We start from the raw sequence: 21,263 nt of genomic DNA on the forward strand, positions 1-21,263 counted from the left end.
GTACATGCCCCCCGCCCACACCTCCATGTCAGGGTGCCATTGCTAGGGGTGGGTGGGGATTTATTTTAACATCAAACACAGGATAAAGTCTAATACGCTGTGGGGGTGAATTTCATCGCTACTAAACAGTCACGTCCAGAGCATCAGAATGATTTTATTCCGATGTACAGAAAAAAATGAATGGAAGCCCTGTATGTCCAGTGAGGTGTACTGCGGACGGACTGGGTACACAAGGACGGTACACGCACCCCTGTGTGGGGGTATCAGAGGGGCGTGAGTACGTATGGCCCCGGTGCACCCAGGCATGATGCTTGTCTGACGAGCTGCAAGGCGACGCACGTCCCGTGGGACGGTGAGCGGGTGAAGGCGTGCACCCGGTGGGCTTTGTACACGTGGGTGTGCACGCCCTGCGGGAACACACACCCTGTGTGTGCGGGGGAGGGGGTGTGGCGATGTGTCTGGCTCCCGAACAGCAGCACTAAGGAGAGGTATAGCCTAATCAACGTTAGCCTGAGAGGGCGGGAGGGGTACCGGAATATTTCAAACGCCTCTGTGAAACCAGCCCGAGGACAGCCAGACAGCACAGGGCAGGATTTACTCCCTGGCAGCCCCCTCCTTGGGGTGCACCCCGGGGAGGCCAAGGGCTCGGTGTGCTTGGGAGGAGGAAGGCGAGCCCTGGAGCTGGATTTCCGGGTGGAAAGGGGTGGGCTGGGGAGCTCTCCCAGAGCAACAGGGGCAGGGATGCCAGGAGGTCCCTCCGCTTTCATTGGTGTTCGTACAGCAGCCAGTGCCATGGGGCCGCCGGCCTCTGGGCACAACCAGAAGAGAGAGGATCTACTGCTATCCCTAAAGGAACCCGGGCTGCACCACGGCGAGAAGCAGCCCCTGGACGGGACGGCCAGAGAAGGGGGTAGATCAGAGGCAAAGCTTTTGGCCCTGTTCGGCAGCTAGATCTGGAGGGACAGGAAAGGGCAGGAGGGGACATGAAACCCTCCCAGCTGCTCTCCTGCATGAGATTCCCGCCAGCTCCATCCCAGCCTGGGCTCAGCAGGCCCAGCGGCCCCCGGGCCTCCGGCTAGCAGAGAGGCCATTCTCTATCCAGCCTCCTCCTCCCGCCTGTCATCTCGCCAGCCCTCCCCCGCCCCCCCAAGCACACGCTAGCCTGCCACCACTCAGGGCAGTCGCTGGCTCCTGACACGCCCCCGACATCCACGCACCTGATTGGCCGAGAGAAACGCAACCCTCGACCGCCGTTTGTGCTGATTGGAAGCCGTTTCGACGCCCCCGTCTCGTTTTAATTCCTGAGCCAATCAGAAGAGAAGGGTCAGAGGACTCCCCTCCCCCCCCCCGCAAACCAATCCTAGGAGGAGACCTCCTCGGGAACCTATTGATTGCGTAGACCGAGAGCCCGGCCTGGCAGCAGCAAAGAGGGCGGAGGAACAGCAAGGGGACAGAGCGCAGCTGGGATGGCTAGCGCGGCGGCTAGGACAGGTGGGCGGCAGGTGGGCGGGGCCAGGGACTGCCCCGCCCCTTCACTTGTTGTTTCCGCTCCTGGGCGCGCGCGCTCTAAAGAACTCGGCACGGAGCCACGTCCCAGCCGCGGCTGCTCCTTCCGTGGTCCTTTGGCCAATGGCCCCGCTCACCGGCCAATCAGGCAGGCCATTTTGCACGCTACCGCCGAGATCAGGGCGGCCCCCCTGCCGCTGCCCTCCTCTGACTGGAGGAAGGTGATGTCGCAGCCAGGCGTCAGCTGTCTGACGGTCGCGTGGAACTGGTCTTTGAAGCTGGGGAGAGAGGAGGCGGCGGGGTCAGGCAGAACGGTCCGCTGAGCGTACAGAGAGACTGCTGCCGCATCTCCCTGCCCTGTCCTGCCCGACTTCCTGCGTGACCACGAGCAACTTACTTAGCCTCTCTGTGCCTCAGTGCCCCCATCTGTACAATGGGCACAACACTGCCCAGGGGGGCAGCGAGCATAAATATGGTGATGGGGGTCATCTAAAGATGGATTCAGGCTCTGATGGTGCCCACAGGGGTGAGGTTCCGTTGTGCGGGGTGCTGCCCCGCGGCGCGTCCGATCTAAGGCAGTTTAGACCTCCGGGCCGTAGCCTGGCACAACTCTACAGTTTGCTAACCCGCCCCAAGAGACCTGCAGGCTGTGAAGGCTTTTCAGTTCTGGCAAGTCTTAGCACAGGTCAGAGCCAAAGTGCTCCCGGAAAGGCAGCGAAGAAAAGACAGTTCTCGGGCTGACCCCTGCCCGGCCCGACCCGCTGGCTTGCTGAGGAGTGTCTGCCAGCTGATGGATCCCCCCGGCCGTGCCCTCTCAAGGCATTCCAGCTCCTTTCCAGTCTGTTCCTTTTTCAGATGCTGCTCTTTTAAGCTTCCCAGTTTACTCCCTTCTCCACTCCCCCCTCCCCTCCCTCTCCCCCCACCATCTAGAGGTCCCAGATCTCGGTGGCCCTTCTATGGCCCAGGAAGCTGAAGTCCAACCCCCACCAGCACCTGTAAAGCTGGCCAGAGAGGGCCTCGGCAGCATGCAATCACTGCCGGACTGGAAGCCAGCTTCCCCAGGGCCAGCCCTCAGCGCTGTCTCTTGCAGCCGCTCATTGCTAAGGCACTCACAGTGCAGCCATTGCCCGGATAAGGGCGAGCGCTCCCTAGTGGCCCCGCAGAGACAGGCCACCCACACGCTCCTGTCTGTCAATCATTCCGTCTGATGCAGCTTTCCAGGGAGGCCGTGACGGGGCTGGGGAGGTGGCTGCCCGGGCACTTCCCTGCGTGCGACCTCACCTGGGGTGGAGCTTGTAGACCGAGCCATCGACTCCCACGGTGATCTTCAGCCGCTCCTCGCTCCTGCTTTCCCGCATGCGGTTGATCACGCCGGCCAGCCCCGCCGAGCACATCTGCGCCGCCCGCGTGGAGACGCTCTCGCACGCCATCCGCACGATGTCGCAGTCCGTGAGTGAGGGCAGCAGCTCGAAGGACGTCAGGATGTTGTAGGTCTGTTTCCGGTCATCGGCGTCGCTGGGACAGAGAGCGAAAGCATGTCAGCCTCCGGACGCTAGGGCGTGCCGAACTTGGGGGGCAGGCCTGGCGCTGCTGGGGCAGCTGGACAAAGCCAGCGGATGGGTGCAGACAGCTAGCAGGCTCCTAAGGCCTGGTCGGTAGCTGGATGGAAGTTGGCTTTGCTGACTCAGGAGAGGACACGCGTTTACCCCTCTGGAAAGCGTTCTGCTGGTTTGCAGTGCAGCTCCTCACCAGAAGTGGCTGCATTTCAGACTGCTCATACTCCTGGGAAGAGAGCAGCAGGACAGCTGCTTGTAACAGCAATACGTGCAGTTACCTGAGATAGGGTGCAACACAGACATGGGGGCAGGGGTCCGGCTACCCCGGAATTGCCCTCTGGGGGGGCTTCTTGTTCCACCCAGCCCCTGTAACAGATGGTGCTGGCCAATGTGAGGTACAGGAGACAGGGCGAGAGGGCCCTTGGGCTGAGCCAGCCTGGCAGTGCCTATGTTCCTACCTCACTCTCAGCTCTACGGTACCGCCTGTAAACCCGCTTTTCCAATGCCTGTGAGACTCCAGCCTCCTTCCCAATCTCCTCCAGGTGCCTCCAGCCCCTCCCACCAGACGATGTCTGGTCTCGAAGGTCTGCAAGCAGGTGTCTCTGCCCATCCCTACAAACACAGCCCATGCTTCCGGGAGCCCGCATGGCTCCGTGTTGGTAAGGCCCACAGGAATGATCTGAGGTCTGGAAAACCTGCCACACAGCGTGAGACTTATGAAGCTCCCTTTGTTTGGTAGAAGGCTAAGAGGTGACTTGGTCATCACCTGCTAGAGATCTCTGATTCTACATGGCTCTTTAATCTTGCCGTAAACAGCAGAAGGAGATCCAACGGTGGGAAGATGAAGCTAGGCAAATTCAGATTAAAACTAAGGTGCATTTGTTTAGGGTAGTTAACCACTGGAAGAATTTACCGAGGGGCGTGGCGGGTTCTCCATTGCTCGGAGTCTTTCAGTCTTTCTCAGAGACCCACTGTAGCTAAGAGAGGAGTTCTGGGCTAGACGCAGGAATCTCTGGTTGAGGTTCTCTGGCCTGGGTTCCGCCGGAGATGGGACGAGATGATCAGAAATCCCCAGCTGCCAGAAAGGCCCCTTGCACCGTAGGCTACCAGGCCTAACTTGGTGCATTTTAGAGGGTTAGCTTTAGAGCAGCTCTAAGTCCCGTGATCTTAGAGCTGCAAAGGGAGGGCAGTGGGGCCAGGCCCGAGAAGCTGGGCTCAAGAGGCCAGGTGCAGAGAAAAACAGCCACAAATAGCAGGCAAGGAAAAGTGAGCTAGGCCGCCCCCTCTTCTACATGGGCGCAGCTGTGTGGGAGCTGTGAGCTCCCTTAGCAAAGAGCGTTCACTGAGTGGAACCATTCCTGCGGCTCCCACAATCTTGGAGCCAATTCCTCAGTTCAAGTGCTAACAATCCCCCGCAATTTTTTCAGCCAAATTGCTCAAAGGAGGGCAGTGTCGTTACAGATGGGGACACTGAGGCACAGAGCGGGCAAGTGACTTGCCCAAAGTCACCCAGCAAAGCCGGGGATAGAACCCAAGTCTCCTGAGCCCCAGTGCAGTGCTCAAGCCAGTACCACTGCAAGGTGTGAGGGTACCTGCCGCAGCTGTGTGCGAGTCCCTGTCAGAGGGGAGCTGACATACACCCCTTGCACATCAGCTCAGAGCCCAGTGGGGAATGGTTGTTGCTCTCTCTAGTCATACATATTGCAGCTCAGTGGCCGCTGGGGGCCGCGGGAGTCCAGCTGTGCTCTGGGGCTGTAGGGTGGGATTACAGCTGGGGCACGGGATGGGAGAGTGGGGGACGGTTTTAGGAGCCCCTGAGTTGCAGTGGGTGGGGCTGGCTGAGCATTGGGCGGTTGGGGAGGCCACCCCGTACCTTTCGATCTGTGAGACGAAGCGGGTTTCGAAACTGCCTCTGGTTTTCAGTTTCTCAGACGCCTCCCCGTGGAAGAGCAGATTTTCATTGACCAGTTTGAGCAGCACCAGCCGCACGATCTCTCCTATGTACTTGCCTCCGATCATCTTCTCGTAGCTGGGTGGGAACAGAAGAGCACCACCGGTCAGGGCCGTGAGGACACAGACCCTCCGCCCGCTCTCGGTCGGACCCTGCTCTCCTGCAACGGGGGGTATCCTAGGCCTGGAGACCTGTCTCGACACAACCCCGGATGAGCAAGGCTGCCGCTGGCTTTCCCCTTCCTCCTGAGAGGGCAGAGGCCCTGCTCGGCTTCTCCTCCCCTGGGTTCTGCCAAGGGGACATGTCCCTACTCCCAGTGTCTGTGGGGACGGGCCTTGTGCAGACGCTCAAGCAGGAGAGAAACGCCTTGGCTGGCAGTGAGCAGAGCCAAAGCCAAGTATCCTTAAAAAATACCCCTAGGCTCTAGTGCAAGAATGCAGAGTTCCCGGCACGGCCCATTGGCTCAGGGAACCCTGCCTGGTGGGTGTTGCAGTCATAGAATCATAGAATCATAGAATCATAGAATATCAGGGTTGGAAGGGACCCCAGAAGGTCATCTAGTCCAACCCCCTGCTCGAAGCAGGACCAATTCCCAGTTAAATCATCCCAGCCAGGGCTTTGTCAAGCCTGACCTTAAAAACCTCTAAGGAAGGAGATTCTACCACCTCCCTAGGTAACGCATTCCAGTGTTTCACCACCCTCTTAGTGAAAAAGTTTTTCCTAATATCCAATCTAAACCTCCCCCACTGCAACTTGAGACCATTACTCCTCGTTCTGTCATCTGCTACCATTGAGAACAGTCTAGAGCCATCCTCTTTGGAACCCCCTTTCAGGTAGTTGAAAGCAGCTATCAAATCCCCCCTCATTCTTCTCTTCTGCAGGCTAAACAATCCCAGCTCCCTCAGCCTCTCCTCATAACTCATGTGTTCCAGACCCCTAATCATTTTTGTTGCCCTTCGCTGGACTCTCTCCAATTTATCCACATCCTTCTTGAAGTGTGGGGCCCAAAACTGCACACAGTACTCCAGATGAGGCCTCACCAATGTCGAATAGAGGGGAACGATCACGTCCCTCGATCTGCTCGCTATGCCCCTACTTATACAGCCCAAAATGCCATTGGCCTTCTTGGCAACAAGGGCACACTGCTGTCTCATATCCAGCTTCTCGTCCACTGTCACCCCTAGGTCCTTTTCTGCAGAACTGCTGCCTAGCCATTCGGTCCCTAGTCTGTAGCTGTGCATTGGGTTCTTCCGTCCTAAGTGCAGGACCCTGCACTTATCCTTATTGAACCTCATCAGATTCCTTTTGGCCCAATCTTCCAATTGGTCTAGGTCCTTCTGTATCCTATCCCTCCCCTCCAGCGTATCTACCACTCCTCCCAGTTTAGTATCATCCGCAAATTTGCTGAGAGTGCAATCCACACCATCCTCCAGATCATTTATGAAGATATTGAATAAAACCGGCCCCAAGACCGACCCTTGGGGCACTCCACTTGATACCGGTCCTCGAGGGCTGCCATGTACCGTGTGGTCCATGCGGCCAAGAGCCTGTGCGGGAGGGAGAGTCAATGCTGGAGGCCAGGGGCTTGCTCCCCTAACTGCTGCACCGCAGCAGGGCCATCCCAGGCGTGTGCCGCTGGCCTTGGCAGGATGCAGCTCTCACTCTGGCCACGCAGATGTGAGCAATTCCTGCTGCCTGCGGTGCCCAGCAAATGCAACGGCCGGTTCCGGGGCCTGCAGGGGGTGGGGGAGTTACGGGCAGGCCGTGCAGAAGGAACTGGAACCAGACGCCAACCACCTGGGCCCCGCCGGAGAACCTGGGCCAGGGTTTCCATCGCCCCCTCAGTAGTGTGATAGGTGAAGGAGATCAGGACAGTTACATACCAAATACGCTGACTGGCTCAAAATCTCCGCTGTGTTAGAGCCTCACCCAATGCTCTGGGGCGGGGGAGAAGGTGGCTTTGAGCCCCCCATGATCCCTGGCTCTGTTGAGGGCCCAGCTCACTCCCCACCTCAACTCAGAGCCACCTCCGGACTGCTCTAACTTGTGCCGGCTTGTATCAGGCCCCGAGGGACCATTACACCGCAGGGGAGCCCTGGAGTGTAGCATCCTCCAGTCATACCCTCCTCCAGCCATCGTATCCACTGAGCTCAGGGGGGCCAAGCGAGGGGGCACAGAGCCAGCGATTCATCCTCTGCAAATGTCTTTACGGCCTCTTTGCCCCATAGCATGGGCTAGGATCGGGCCCACTCTGATCCTGCAGCTACGGAGATGCTTAACTCAAATGGATAAGCAATTGATCGCTTATTCAGATGGCCACGCCCCTCGGGCAGCAGCTGTCGGCTAATTCCCCAGCCCTGCCCTGGCACTTTTATTTCAGGCCTTGGTAGGTTTTGCGCTCTTCAGCTCTTAAGGCCAAGTGGCGGGTGCCCTTTCCCACCACCGGCAGGGCACTGTAGAACCGAAGGGATGGAAGACGCCCCGGGGAAGCAAAGCTGAAGCCTCGGGGACCTCCTCTGTCCGTTCAAGGTGAGTGGGACGCTGGGCTGGGGACAGCCCGAGAGAGTGAAGGGGAAGGGAAAGGAGAGAAGTGAGGAAAAGCACAAGAGAGAAACGTGTATTTGTCAGGGTGTCGGGGTGTGAGTGTCGATTGCTCTGTGTATTGGTGTGTGGATACGGGAGTGTGTTTGTGGGCATCTGGGGGCGTGAGCGTAGATTGCTCTGGGTGTGTTTGTGTATTGGTGTGTGGATTCGGAAGTGTGTTTGTGAGGGCACCAGGGTGCGGGAATGCAGACTGCTCTCGGTGTGTATGTTGGTGTTTTAGCGTGTGTATAGGGGAGTGTGTATCCAGGTGTGTGAGTGTAGATTGCGGGTGTGTGTGTGTGTAAAGGTATCTGTGTCCTGGGGTGAGTGTGCACGTGGCTGGGAGTGGATGGCTGTGTACAGGGGTGTACGCAGGTGTGTGTGAGCGCAGAGTGCGGGTGTGTGTGTGTGTAAAGGTATCTGTGTCCTGGGGTGAGTGTGCACGTGGCTGGGAGTGGATGGCTGTGTACAGGGGTGTACGCAGGTGTGTGTGAGCACAGAGTGCGGGGGTGGGTGTGTAAAGGTATCTGTGTCCTGGGGTGAGTGTGCACGTGGCTGGGAGTGGATGGCTGTGTACAGGGGTGTACGCAGGTGTGTGTGAGCACAGAGTGCGGGGGTAAGTGTGTAAAGGTATCTGTGTCCTAGGGTGAGTGTGCACGTGGCTGGGAGTGGATGGTTGTGTACAGGGGGTGTACGCAGGTGTGTGTGAGCGCAGAGTGCGGGGGTGAGTGTGTAAAGGTATCTGTGTCCTGGGATGAGTGTGCACGTGGCTGGGAGTGGATGGTTGTGTACAGGGGTGTACGCAGGTGTGTGTGAGCACAGAGTGCGGGGGTGAGTGTGTAAAGGTATCTGTGTCCTGGGATGAGTGTGCACGTGGCTGGGAGTGGATGGCTGTGTACAGGGGTGTACGCAGGTGTGTGTGAGCGCAGAGTGCGGGGGTGTGTGTGTGTAAAGGTATCTGTGTCCTGGGATGAGAGTGCACGTGGCTGGGAGTGGATGGATGTGTACAGGGGTGTACGCAGGTGTGTGTGAGCACAGAGTGCGGGGGTGTGTGTGTGTAAAGGTATCTGTGTCCTAGGGTGAGTGTGCACGTGGCTGGGAGTGGATGGCTGTGTACAGGGGGTGTACGCAGGTGTGTGTGAGCGCAGAGTGCGGGGGTGTGTGTGTGTAAAGGTATCTGTGTCCTGGGGTGAGTGTGCACGTGGCTGGGAGTGGATGGTTGTGTACAGGGGTGTACGCAGGTGTGTGTGAGCGCAGAGTGCGGGGGTGGGTGTGTAAAGGTATCTGTGTCCTGGGGTGAGTGTGCACGTGGCTGGGAGTGGATGGTTGTGTACAGGGGTGTACGCAGGTGTGTGTGAGCGCAGAGTGCGGGTGTGTGTGTAAAGGTATCTGTGTCCTGGGATGAGAGTGCACGTGGCTGGGAGTGGATGGCTGTGTACAGGGGTGTACGCAGGTGTGTGTGAGCGCAGAGTGCGGGGGTGGGTGTGTGTAAAGGTATCTGTGTCCTGGTGTGAGAGTGCACGTGGCTGGGAGTGGATGGTTGTGTATAGGGGTGTACGCAGGCGTGTGTGAGCGCAGAGTGCGGGTGTGTGTGTGTGTAAAGGTATCTGTGTCCTGGGGTGAGTGTGCACGTGGCTGGGAGTGGATGGTTGTGTATAGGGGTGTACGCAGGTGTGTGTGAGCACAGAGTGCGGGGGTGTGTGTGTAAAGGTATCTGTGTCCTGGGGTGAGTGTGCACGTGGCTGGGAGTGGATGGTTGTGTATAGGGGTGTACGCAGGTGTGTGTGAGCGCAGAGTGCGGGGGTGGGTGTGTAAAGGTATCTGTGTCCTGGGGTGAGTGTGCACGTGGCTGGGAGTGGGTGGTTGTGTATAGGGGTGTACGCAGGCGTGTGTGAGCGCAGAGTGCGGGGGTGGGTGTGTAAAGGTATCTGTGTCCTGGGATGAGTGTGCACGTGGCTGGGAGTGGATGGCTGTGTACAGGGGTGTACGCAGGTGTGTGTGAGCACAGAGTGCGGGGGTAAGTGTGTAAAGGTATCTGTGTCCTGGGGTGAGTGTGCACGTGGCTGGGAGTGGATGGCTGTGTACAGGGGTGTACGCAGGTGTGTGTGAGCGCAGAGTGCGGGGGTGGGTGTGTAAAGGTATCTGTGTCCTGGGGTGAGTGTGCACGTGGCTGGGAGTGGATGGTTGTGTATAGGGGTGTACGCAGGTGTGTGTGAGCACAGAGTGCGGGGGTGGGTGTGTAAAGGTATCTGTGTCCTGGGGTGAGTGTGCACGTGGCTGGGAGTGGATGGCTGTGTATAGGGGTGTACGCAGGCGTGTGTGAGCGCAGAGTGCGGGGGTGGGTGTGTAAAGGTATCTGTGTCCTGGGATGAGTGTGCACGTGGCTGGGAGTGGATGGCTGTGTACAGGGGTGTACGCAGGTGTGTGTGAGCACAGAGTGCGGGGGTAAGTGTGTAAAGGTATCTGTGTCCTGGGGTGAGAGTGCAGGTGGCTGGGAGTGGATGGTTGTGTATAGGGGTGTACGCAGGCGTGTGTGAGCGCAGAGTGCGGGGGGGTGTGTGTGTAAAGGTATCTGTGTCCTGGGGTGAGTGTGCACGTGGCTGGGAGTGGATGGTTGTGTATAGGGGTGTACGCAGGCGTGTGTGAGCGCAGAGTGCGGGGGTGAGTGTGTAAAGGTATCTGTGTCCTGGGATGAGTGTGCACGTGGCTGGGAGTGGATGGCTGTGTACAGGGGTGTACGCAGGTGTGTGTGAGCACAGAGTGCGGGGGTGGGTGTGTAAAGGTATCTGTGTCCTGGGGTGAGTGTGCACGTGGCTGGGAGTGGATGGCTGTGTACAGGGGTGTACGCAGGCGTGTGTGAGCGCAGAGTGCGGGGGTGGGTGTGTAAAGGTATCTGTGTCCTGGGGTGAGTGTGCACGTGGCTGGGAGTGGATGGTTGTGTATAGGGGTGTACGCAGGCATGTGTGAGCGCAGGGTGCGGGTGTGTGTGTGTGTAAAGGTATCTGTGTCCTGGGGTGAGTGTGCACGTGGCTGGGAGTGGATGGTTGTGTATAGGGGTGTACGCAGGTGTGTGTGAGCGCAGAGTGCGGGGGTGGGTGTGTAAAGGTATCTGTGTCCTGGGGTGAGTGTGCACGTGGCTGGGAGTGGATGGCTGTGTACAGGGGTGTATGCAGGTGTGTGTGAGCACAGAGTGCGGGGGTGAGTGTGTAAAGGTATCTGTGTCCTGGGATGAGTGTGCACGTGGCTGGGAGTGGATGGTTGTGTATAGGGGTGTACGCAGGTGTGTGTGAGCGCAGAGTGCGGGGGTGGGTGTGTAAAGGTATCTGTGTCCTGGGGTGAGTGTGCACGTGGCTGGGAGTGGATGGTTGTGTACAGGGGTGTACGCAGGTGTGTGTGAGCGCAGAGTGCGGGGGTGGGTGTGTAAAGGTATCTGTGTCCTGGGGTGAGTGTGCACGTGGCTGGGAGTGGATGGTTGTGTACAGGGGGTGTACGCAGGTGTGTGTGAGCGCAGAGTGCGGGTGTGTGTGTGTGTAAAGGTATCTGTGTCCTGGGGTGAGTGTGCACGTGGCTGGGAGTGGATGGCTGTGTATAGGGGTGTACGCAGGTGTGTGTGAGCGCAGAGTGCGGGGGTGAGTGTGTAAAGGTATCTGTGTCCTGGGGTGAGTGTGCACGTGGCTGGGAGTGGATGGCTGTGTACAGGGGTGTACGCAGGCGTGTGTGAGCGCAGAGTGCGGGGGTGAGTGTGTAAAGGTATCTGTGTCCTGGGGTGAGTGTGCACGTGGCTGGGAGTGGATGGCTGTGTACAGGGGTGTACGCAGGCGTGTGTGAGCGCAGAGTGCGGGGGTGGGTGTGTGTAAAGGTATCTGTGTCCTGGGGTGAGTGTGCACGTGGCTGGGAGTGGATGGCTGTGTATAGGGGTGTACGCAGGTGTGTGTGAGCGCAGAGTGCGGGGGTGAGTGTGTAAAGGTATCTGTGTCCTGGGGTGAGTGTGCACGTGGCTGGGAGTGGATGGCTGTGTACAGGGGTGTACGCAGGCGTGTGTGAGCGCAGAGTGCGGGGGTGAGTGTGTAAAGGTATCTGTGTCCTGGGGTGAGTGTGCACGTGGCTGGGAGTGGATGGCTGTGTATGGAGGTGTGTGTGAGGCGTATGTGCACATTTGTGTTTCTGAAGGGAGACGCGTGGGTGGGTAAGCGGACATGGGTGCAGTTATGGGTGTGTGAGGGTGTGTGTCTGTGTGGGGGGGTGTTTACACGTGCTGGTATATTTGAGGTGTGTCTGTGGGTCTGCGAGTATGTGTTTAGACACACTTGAGGGTATGTGAGAGAGCGCGAGCGAGCCGGAGCTCGGGCCGGTGAGCGGAAATTGCTCTCACTGGTTTTAACACCGCCGGCACTGATCGTTCAGTTAGTGACGGTATTTTCTGAGCTGCAGGAAAACATCCATTTTTCCTCTTTGCTGGGCTCTGCACATTTCAAACACCTCCAGCATATCAGCCTCCTGCTCCCCTGCTACTGCACCTCAGTGACCAGGTGAGCGCGCCTGGGCAACACCCACACTGGGACCTCCGAGAGAGGGCCGTTCGGGGAGAGCCCCACAGACCCACTTCTTGGCCCCTAGGCCCACACTGTCACCAAGGGCCGACTTGCCTGCCGGGGAATTTAAAGCTGCACTCTCAGAACCAGAGCTGAGCAAACCACGCTGGAGATGAACTGCGCCCACCCTCCGCTGAACTAGGAGCCGCGGCCGGCAGAGTCCGGCTCTGCGGCCTGGCCGACAGCAGGGAGGAAGCGAGGCCCAGGGAAAGCAATCATTTTATCTGTCGTGTCCCTTACAGCTGGTGCCCGGGGTTAAGTGAGGTCTCGTCCACCACGCGATCGTACTCCAGGAGGAACTCGTCCAGCTCCCCCGAGGCGCCGAAGGCCCCCCACTCGGTGTTCACGCACATCCGGCCCTCGTCCCCCTCTACCAGCTCCACATTCTCCATCTCCTCCATGTAGCAGGCGTTGCAGCCGGTACCTGGCAGGGGACACCAAGCCGGGGATTAGTCTCACGATGGCGAGTCCCAGGCAAAGCGCCCTGTGACAGCTGGCGATGCGGGCTTTTCGGCAGAGAGGGCCCTGCGCTTTACTCACTGCCCGAGCAGCCAGCGGACTTTGAGTCTGTGCGGGTATCCGGTTTACAAGGGGCAGGGGCACGGGTTTAACACAGGCTGTACTGTCCGTGTGCCCCCGATACAATTCATAGAATCCTAGAATATCAGGGTTGGAAGGGACCCCAGAAGGTCATCTAGTCCAACCCCCTGCTCAAAGCAGGACCAATCCCCAGTTAAATCATCCCAGCCAGGGCTTTGTCAAGCCTGACCTTAAAAACCTCTAAGGAAGGAGATTCCACCACCTCCCTAGGTAACGCATTCCAGTGTTTCACCACCCTCTTAGTGAAAAAGTTTTTCCTAATATCCAACCTAAACCTCCCCCACTGCAACTTGAGACCATTACTCCTCGTTCTGTCATCTGCTACCATTGAGAACAGTCTAGAGCCATCCTCTTTGGAACCCCCTTTCAGGTAGTTGAAAGCAGCTATCAAATCCCCCCTCATTCTTCTCTTCTGCAGGCTAAACAAGCCCAGCTCCCTCAGCCTCTCCTCATAACTCATGTGTTCCAGTCCCGTAATCATTTTTGTTGCCCTTCGCTGGACTCTCTCCAATTTATCCACATCCTTCTTGAAGTGTGGGGCCCAAAACTGGACACAGTACTCCAGATGAGGCCTCACCAATGTCGAATAGAGGGGAACGATCACATCCCTCGATCTGCTCGCTATGCCCCTTCTTATACATCCCAAAATGCCATTGGCCTTCTTGGCAACAAGGGCACACTGCTGACTCATATCCAGCTTCTCATCCACTGTCACCCCTAGGTCCTTTTCCGCAGAACTGCTGCCTAGCCATTCGGTCCCTAGTCTGTAGCTGTGCATTGGGTTCTTCCGTCCTAAGTGCAGGACCCTGCACTTATCCTTATTGAACCTCATCAGATTTCTTTTGGCCCAATCCTCCAATTTGTCTAGGTCCCTCTGTATCCTATCCCTGCCCTCCAGCGTATCTACCACTCCTCCCAGTTTAGTATCATCCGCAAATTTGCTGAGAGTGCAATCCACACCATCCTCCAGATCATTTATGAAGATATTGAACAATTTCACGCCCCGTCCTTACAGCCTGTTTCATAGCGTTTAAAGCCAGAAGGGAGCGCTAGTCTGAGCTCCTGCTTGGCACAGGCCATTATATTTCAGCCGATACCCGTCGCTGAGCCCAATGAGGCCAGTTAGGCTAAAGGGTTTCGGTCCTCAGGAGGCTGAAGTATTGCAGCCACAGACAGAGAACAGGAGAGACTGAGGTGCTACCAATGGCTGAGGTCCCTGCCAGGGCAGGGAATGGATTAGGTGAGACATGCCCAGATGATGCCAGCAGACCACCCATGCCCCACGCTGTGGAAGAAGGCGAAAGCCCTGCAAGGTCCATACTCCTCCTTTCACCCACTCTCAGCGACCCAGCTCTGAAATAGCCTGGCCGATGCAGAGCTCTCCAAGCCCTGGGTCAGATCCACAGCCGGGGGCGATCAGTAGATCTCTGCCAATTAAGCCCAGCTGAGGATCTGCCCCACTGGTCAGTTGGTTATCGCTCCTTGAGGGATTACGGGGTCACCTTTTTCTCCTGGAGCAACCGGGATCTGGGGTGTCTCTTGTATTATGACTTGTCTGACCATAGCGCCTACGAGCCCCCGTCATGGACCAGGCTTCCCTGGTGCGAAGTGCTGCGTCCAAACACAACAAAAGACTGTCCCTGCCCTGAGAGAGAACAAACGGGTACAGGCAGACGGGGGAGTACAAGGAAACAGTGGGACAGTATTGATCAGCAGGGGTCTCAGCACAGCAACTGCCTGGCCGATATGTTTTTTGCAGGCAAAGGAGAGTTTTAAGGAGCAGTTTGAAGGGGGATAATGAGGTAGCTTTGGGGATGTTTACGGGGAGTGTGAGGGACAGCAGGGGAGGAAACGCACAGAGGCTCCTTTGCAAATTTAACAAGTGGGCGATGGAGGCTGGGACCATGGTGGTCAACAGCTCAGTGGTGACCCAAAGAAGCAGGGTGGGCAGGGCCTTGAAAGTGAAAGTCAAGGGACCACGGTGATCTTTTTCTCGGACTCTGCTCTCTGTAATGGTGGCCCTGCAGGGCTGAGCGGTTATTGGTGTGTCCCCTGGAAGCCGGGCCCTCGGGTTGGGCAGTCTGTTCGTCCTTGTGCACTTCTTCCGGTTGCATTGGTAAGTGACGAACATGGAGCTGCTCTTTCATAATTTAATACTCCTGCATATATTCCCAGCTCAAAACTCAGGAGTCAGGCCTCCAAAAATCATGAGTTTGGCTTAGAAATCACGAGATCTTTAAAAAATAGTAAGTTTGGGTTCGTTTTCCTTGTCTTCTGGGTTCTGAGCCTTTCGAGTTTACCCAGGTCACACTCTGATGCTTTTCTCTGCAACCAGGAAAGCTAAAAATGTATTTTAAAAAAACAACAACAGAAGTGCAGATTCTCATTCTAATCCCGTGACTCCAGGAACTGGGGCTTTGAGAAAAAAACATTAAGTACCACAAGACGCGTGACACAATCACGAGAGCTGGCAACTCTGCTCCGTGGGATGATGATTTCTGTCGGAATATTTTGGATTTAAGTGCTTCTCAATTAAATTAGGGATCTGTCAGGCAGGAGAAAGAAGACGGTTCAAGTTGGTCACCTGTCAGTGGACTTAAGAGTCACTAAGGGACAGTGACAGAAGTATGAGCTGCTAAGTTGACCAAACTGGCTTGACCAGCAATGGAAAACGCCTACTAGTGCTTGAGAGAGACAAGGGGGGTGAGACAGTGTCTTTTACTGGACCAACTTCTGTTGGTGGAAGAGACAGAGACAAGCTTTCGAGCGTACACAGTGCTCTTCTTCAGGTCTAATGCGGTGTCGTGGATGGGGACCCACGTATGGTATCTTCTCCATCCCTCCACACTGGCTTGATATTGTGGGCAGATCGACTAAGCCCAGCGTCGTGTCTGGCTCACCCCGATGGGACCGGGACAGCACTACTGTATGAAGTTCTCTTTCCGTATCTTTTCCTGGGCCTTTTTATCCCGACCCTTTTCACCTTGCAGGGAGACTCATTTGAAAGGGGACATTATTGCAGGCTTCTTGCCCTTCTCCTCCACGTCCATGTGGGGCGGGGGGCAGCAGCTGCCCCAGGATCCTGCTGCCTCCTGCTGCCCCAGCCTCCCTGGGGCATCCCCAGGGTCAGCCAGGTGCCCCAGGCCTGCAGTGGGAGCGCTCCCCTCACTGGGCTGCCGTGGCTGGCCCATGCCCCCAGCAGCCGTACTCCCTCCAAGGGGCACCGCAGCAGGTTCAAGCCTCCTGCAGTACGCAGAACGCTGGCAGCAGGGAACCCACCAGTCTGATAGAGGAACAAGCTGGGCGGGTCTGGAGGGGCTAGATCTGCCTACAGGGCTATCCCTACACTACCTGCTACCACCACTGCATAAGCAGAGGCAGAACTGGGGTCTTCCCCGAAGCGCAGGCCCCAGAGCACTAAGGGAGAATCTCTGCAGTAGGACTCAGGGCCAGAGCTGGGCACACATATATCTGGCTCGGGTTTATGATGGCGCCTTTCATCCTTTAGCGTTCACATCCCACAAACTTTCAAGTAACTGAGTTTCGTTGGCACAAATGTTTGAACTCAGTGGGGCCCCAGCCTCTCCGTGCTCAGCTCCTCGTCTGCACGGTGGGATTACAGTACTTCCTGGCGGTGGGGGGCTGCCGTGAGGATATACACATTAACGATTGCGAGGTGCTCACATACCACAGTGCTGCGGGCCCGATAAGCATGTTAGATAGCAAGCTGCTCGCATGAATATTCTTGGAAACCAAGTGTTAAATTCAAGCACACAAATCGTCATCTTCGAAGTGCTGCACCCTCCTCTAACAATGAGCGGAAACCAGACTGCGTAACTTACCTGATCTATCACAACTAAGTCACACCGCTTGAATTTAAATATCTCGGACGAGGGTGAACTCATTGACTAAACGACCGCAAAAAGATCAGCAACACATTCTGCTGGCAAATGAACTCAGAAAGCTGCAGTCAGTCGACAAGATCTCCAGCAGAAAGAGGCAACATTTGTCAAATAAGTTCTTGGGTACAGATGATTCACGCGGTTCTCTACGTGTGAGACATACTTGAGCCAGTCTGACAAGCCAGCCGCTAGAGGGCATAGCTACCACTTACCGCTCCTCCAAATCATTGTACCATAGTGTTGACCTTTGAGGAAAAGAAACGATAGAAACCGAATCCTTGTCCACATGAGAAAATACTGCCTACAGGTCTATAAGCAAGTCCCCCACTAGGTCACAGGTAAGAGTGCAGGAAATCCCACCTGGAGGCAGTGACATGGCAGCACTGGCCAATCCATATTGATTCCTGTATCTGGCACTGGTGTGACCGCTCCTGGAATACGGTGTCCAGTTCTGGTGACCACAATTCAAGAACAATGTTGATACATTGGAGAAGGGGCAGAGAAGAGCCACGAGAATGACTGAAGGATTAGAAAACCTGCCTTTTAGGGAGAGACTCAAAAAGCTCAATCTATTTAGCCTAACAAAGAGAGGGTTAAGGGGTGACTTGATCCCAGTCTGTCAGTGCCTACATGGGGAACAAGTATTTAATACTGGGCTTTGCAATCTAGCAGAGAAAGGTCTAATACCATCCAATGGCTGAGAGTTGAAGCTAGACAAATTCAGACTGGAAATAGGGTACAAATGAGTGAGTGTCATTAGCCATCGGAACAACTTCCCAAGGGACGTGGTGGAGTCTCCATCACTGGCAAGTTTTAAATCAGGATGGGATGTTTCTGTAAAAGATCTGTCCTAGTTCAAATGGGAATTATTGTGGGAAATCCCATGGCCTGCGGTCTAGGCCTGGGGTCTACAGGAGGTCAGACTAGCTGATCACAGGGGTCCATTCTGGCTTTGGAATCTATAAATCCATGGCCTGCCCTGGTGATGCCAGCAGTGACCATACCCTGTTGGGGGAGCCCGCGGCCCTCACCCACCGGGGAGGTCTGTGGCTGCTTGGAAGGAGCCTATGTGTTAAACTCACCTGACTGGCAGCTCCCACTCAGAGATGAGCTCATCTCTATTCTTAGTGTGTTTGCTGAGCGAGCGTTGTTTACCCCGGGCGAGCGGAAGAGGCAGCCATGCGAAAGGCCCAGATGGAGCTGTCGCTGGCGACACTGAGTGGCTCCCGTGCCCCATGGGGGAGGCGGCCTTGCTTCTCCACCTGCCCCCGCTGAGGGGGACTGGGCACCGCACCCAGGGCTCCCTCCCCGGCTGCTGCAGGAGGGGCCCCGGGCTGCTGTCGGCTGCTACCATTCCAGGAGGCCGCAGCCTGCTCATGCACAGGGTATCCCAGCATTTCTAACAGCGACCTGCTGTCACTGTGCTTGGCTCAGGCTCGGTGCCTCTCCGACGCCCGGCGCGCTGCGGCATCTCCGGGCGGGCGGCTCGGCATCGCTGCCAGCTGTGTCCGCTCAGCAAGGATCTCATGGTGAATGCAACGGGCCTGAATCTCTAATCACCTGCACCAGTGGGTGCTCCGTGGAACCACTCCTGATGAACACGGGGTGAGCGGGAGCTGAATTGGACTCTCGGGTCCCTCAAGGTGTCAGCCGGCTGCCTGCCGGGGTCAGGAAGGATCCCCCCCGCAATGCACTACGGGATGGCCATGGCTGGAGACGGGACACTGGGTGGGGTGGGCCAGGGCTCTGAGGGGGCACCGAGTAGTCCCTCCCCTAGTGTCACTGACTGGTTGTTGTTCCCATGCCCAGGGTCTCTGGGGTTGGGAAGGAATTTCCCCCCTGGTCAGATTGGCAGTGATCTCGGGGTTTTTTGCCTTCCTCTGCAGCATGGGGTGCAGGTCCCTCGCCAGGATTATTTGGGGGTATCTCACAGCCGTTTCCCTGCCCTTACAGGGCACAGGTGCACCCTGGTAACTCCTAATCTCAGCCTGTGGCAGACCACAGTCTCGTGTCCTGTGGGCTGTGACACCTGGGTTGTTGGGTTAGTGTTCAGGTGCTGGGTGGGGTGGGTGGCCTGTGATACACAGGCTGTTGGACTGGTGGTCCCTTCTGGCCTAAAACTCCAGAACTCTATAACAGGGACTCTGCCCATTTGCTTTGGGCCTCGCCCAGAACTTTGGGCCCACCCCCCAGCCTTTCTCCTGCCAGCTTTCCTATGTCCTCTCATTCCCAAGTCCTTCCAAGGGAGCTCTGCCTCCCTGATCCACCTGGCAGCTCTCCACCCATAGAGCCCATTTGGCACACAGGGGCTGGGCTGTGAGTAACTCCCTCAGCTCTGCTCTATCCTCCTCATGGGAACCAGCAGCCGGCAGTGACTCTCAAGGTGATGCTAACTGCTCTTGGTAGGGCAGGTTATCAGCTCACGGAAGTCAGAGATGGAAGAGGTAATGTCCACACATGGTATCAAGTCTCAGTGTCCCAGACGTGCCCCCAGCTAACCGATTACTCAATGAACGGCGATCTCAGATCAAACAGGCACAGTCAACAGAACGGTCATTCCCCATCCTGGATCACAATTCACACCATCATTGAGCCCTAAGCCCTGGTTCCAGATGCGGAAGTGCAGGAGCTCACTTCGATCTCCTTGTTTGAGCCCAGCACTTTCTCACCACAGTATCCCCAGAGCAATGGGGAGGCGGGGAGCAAAGCCTGTCTCCAAGGAAGCTAAGAATGATCTTTATTTAGCCAGTCCTCTAGGGGCTTCGCTGTCGCTATCTGTTTTATGGGAAAGGCACCCAGATATTATGGTGATGGGTGGAAGTATTCAACCCTAAGATAGATAAATAGATTGAAACCTACTGGAGCGTAGACAGGTACCAGTAGGAGAGCAGCTTCCACAGAACAGATGAGCAAGGACTTTATTTCCCACAAGATCTCCATTACACAAACCTACGTCAATTCCAGGCTTAACACTTCCATTGGAAGAAATGCAAACAGAGCAGTAATGTGACGCTGGGAGATACACAACAATAAATAACAGCTGGAAGTCAGCCAGTGTGCTCACTGCTCCCCCACGACGGAGCCACCATCATAGAGGGCAGAAACAGAGGGTCAGAGAAATCAGCACGGTTACTTGAAATACCAGAGACACCCCCGGTACCGACTGATCCTGGAGAAAAAGACAACAGGATCCCGCAAGGAACAACTCAAGGGAGGAGGGAATGCGCATCGGCATCAGCAGAATCATTGCGGACCCCAGGGTTACTAAGACCAGCTGCTGCATCTAGAGGGAGCCTGACATTGCAACATTGTTAGCCTCAAGGGACGCTCAACAGTAGTTGTGTCCAGAGAAATCCAGCTGGAGAGCCAGGCCTTTGAGAATGCCCGCTGCCAAACAGATGATGTCAGAGCAGCTCAGCGGTGGGGCTTTCCTCCAACCAACCCGCCTCCTGAGTGTTACCAAAGGTGACACATGGCATGGCCTTGCTCCAAATCAACTGAATAGCCTCCCGCCCACTCCCACACTGAGCGGGACTGAGGACTACTCTGCTTCCTCCTGATGCCAACAGGACTGGAATGAGCCCTGAGAATGGACCAGCAGGAATTCCACTTGGACAATCCACATCAGAGAGCCCGCGGTGTCCATGGGCAGGTGGGGAATGCGCCCAATGTACTCTGGGATGAGGGGAAACGCCCAGGTGGGCAGGTATCTTACCCACTATCATGCCAACCTCACACCGGTGATCTTCATAGTAACAGGAAATCATTGTAGCTACCGTGTCATTGACCATGGCGACCACGTCCATCTCGAAATCCTGCGGAGGAGCATACAAAAGAGAGGTCACGATCCCCCAGGCGTTCCAGAGAAGAGCCCAGACAAAAGGAAGCACGCGCCCGGGTACAGAACAATTCCAGGGCAGGACCCTGCTGCTAGTAAGGGGCATGTGGAGTGCCCAGTCCACTGATCCAGACTGAGCAGCCAAGAACGCTTCTGCTGAGCGAGGATCTCTCCAGCCCACCTTCCCACTGAGGATGTCCTTGAGGCTGAAGGAGCAGGAGGATTGCAACGTGCCCCCGGTAGAGCTGGTGAGCCCGGAGAAGCCCCAGTCTTACCCCACGAGGGCGCATCCGTGCGGAGACGCCGGGGGAACTAGCCAGCACGAACAGCACAAACCATGTTTTCATCTCACCCCTCGGCGCTTGATAGCGTCCCGCAAAAGCCCCACAACGTTGTTCCCTTCAGCTCCTGATGCTTTGAAACCCTTCGTCCAGTTCAGAAGGATCCCCTGCGGGACAAGGGGACAAAAGGGTTAGATCAAAGTGCTACAAAGAGAGAAAGCAGAGAGCTAAGCAATCAGTTCTCTGATCTCAGTGGATGCGGGGTGGTGCATTACTGCTCATGCATGTCCAGCTGGGCAGTCCCAGCTCCCACAATCAGAGAATCCTAGGACTGGAAGGGACTTCGAGAGATCGTCTAGTCCAGTCCCCTGCACTCATGGCCGGACTAAGTATTATCTAGACCATCCCTGACAGGTGTTTGTCTAACCTGCTCTTAAAAATCCCCAGTGATGGA

At 56.5% G+C, this 21,263-nt stretch overlaps 2 protein-coding genes across 2 annotated transcripts in view; both read right to left on the minus strand.

Moving 5' to 3' along the window:
* Nucleotides 1-1,209: 1,209 nt before the first annotated feature.
* On the minus strand, nucleotides 1,210-3,002 carry LOC144929908 (hexokinase-4-like). The gene is made up of 2 exons (XM_078850677.1): nucleotides 2,788-3,002; nucleotides 1,210-1,784 (listed from the first exon to the last, which is right to left on the minus strand). The coding sequence occupies exons 1-2, from the start codon at nucleotides 2,934-2,936 to the stop codon at nucleotides 1,640-1,642; spliced, it is 294 nt and encodes a 97-aa protein (XP_078706803.1). The 5' UTR covers nucleotides 2,937-3,002; the 3' UTR covers nucleotides 1,210-1,639.
* A 7-nt stretch (nucleotides 3,003-3,009) lies between these two features.
* Nucleotides 3,010-21,263, minus strand: part of LOC140903698 (hexokinase-4) — a 42,638-nt gene continuing 24,384 nt past the window's right edge. Inside the window, exons 6-11 of the mRNA XM_078850635.1 lie at nucleotides 20,881-20,976; nucleotides 20,406-20,505; nucleotides 12,429-12,612; nucleotides 4,936-5,091; nucleotides 3,521-3,674; nucleotides 3,010-3,021 (exon numbers count right to left, since the gene is read on the minus strand). Coding sequence (XP_078706761.1) covers nucleotides 3,010-3,021; nucleotides 3,521-3,674; nucleotides 4,936-5,091; nucleotides 12,429-12,612; nucleotides 20,406-20,505; nucleotides 20,881-20,976 — 702 coding nt within the window. The remainder of the gene's footprint in view (nucleotides 3,022-3,520; nucleotides 3,675-4,935; nucleotides 5,092-12,428; nucleotides 12,613-20,405; nucleotides 20,506-20,880; nucleotides 20,977-21,263) is intronic.

This window comes from Lepidochelys kempii, chromosome 26 (assembly GCF_965140285.1).
Source record: "Lepidochelys kempii isolate rLepKem1 chromosome 26, rLepKem1.hap1, whole genome shotgun sequence".
NCBI lineage: Eukaryota > Metazoa > Chordata > Testudines > Cheloniidae > Lepidochelys > Lepidochelys kempii.

Bases quoted from the DNA above. Each gene is read 5' to 3' on its own strand.
- LOC144929908 (XM_078850677.1), bottom strand. From the start codon at position 2,936: ATGGCGTGCGAGAGCGTCTCCACGCGGGCGGCGCAGATGTGCTCGGCG. The intron at 1,785-2,787 runs GTGAGGTCGCAC...CTCTCTCCCCAG, and splicing joins GTCTACAAGCTCCACCCCAG to CTTCAAAGACCAGTTCCACG.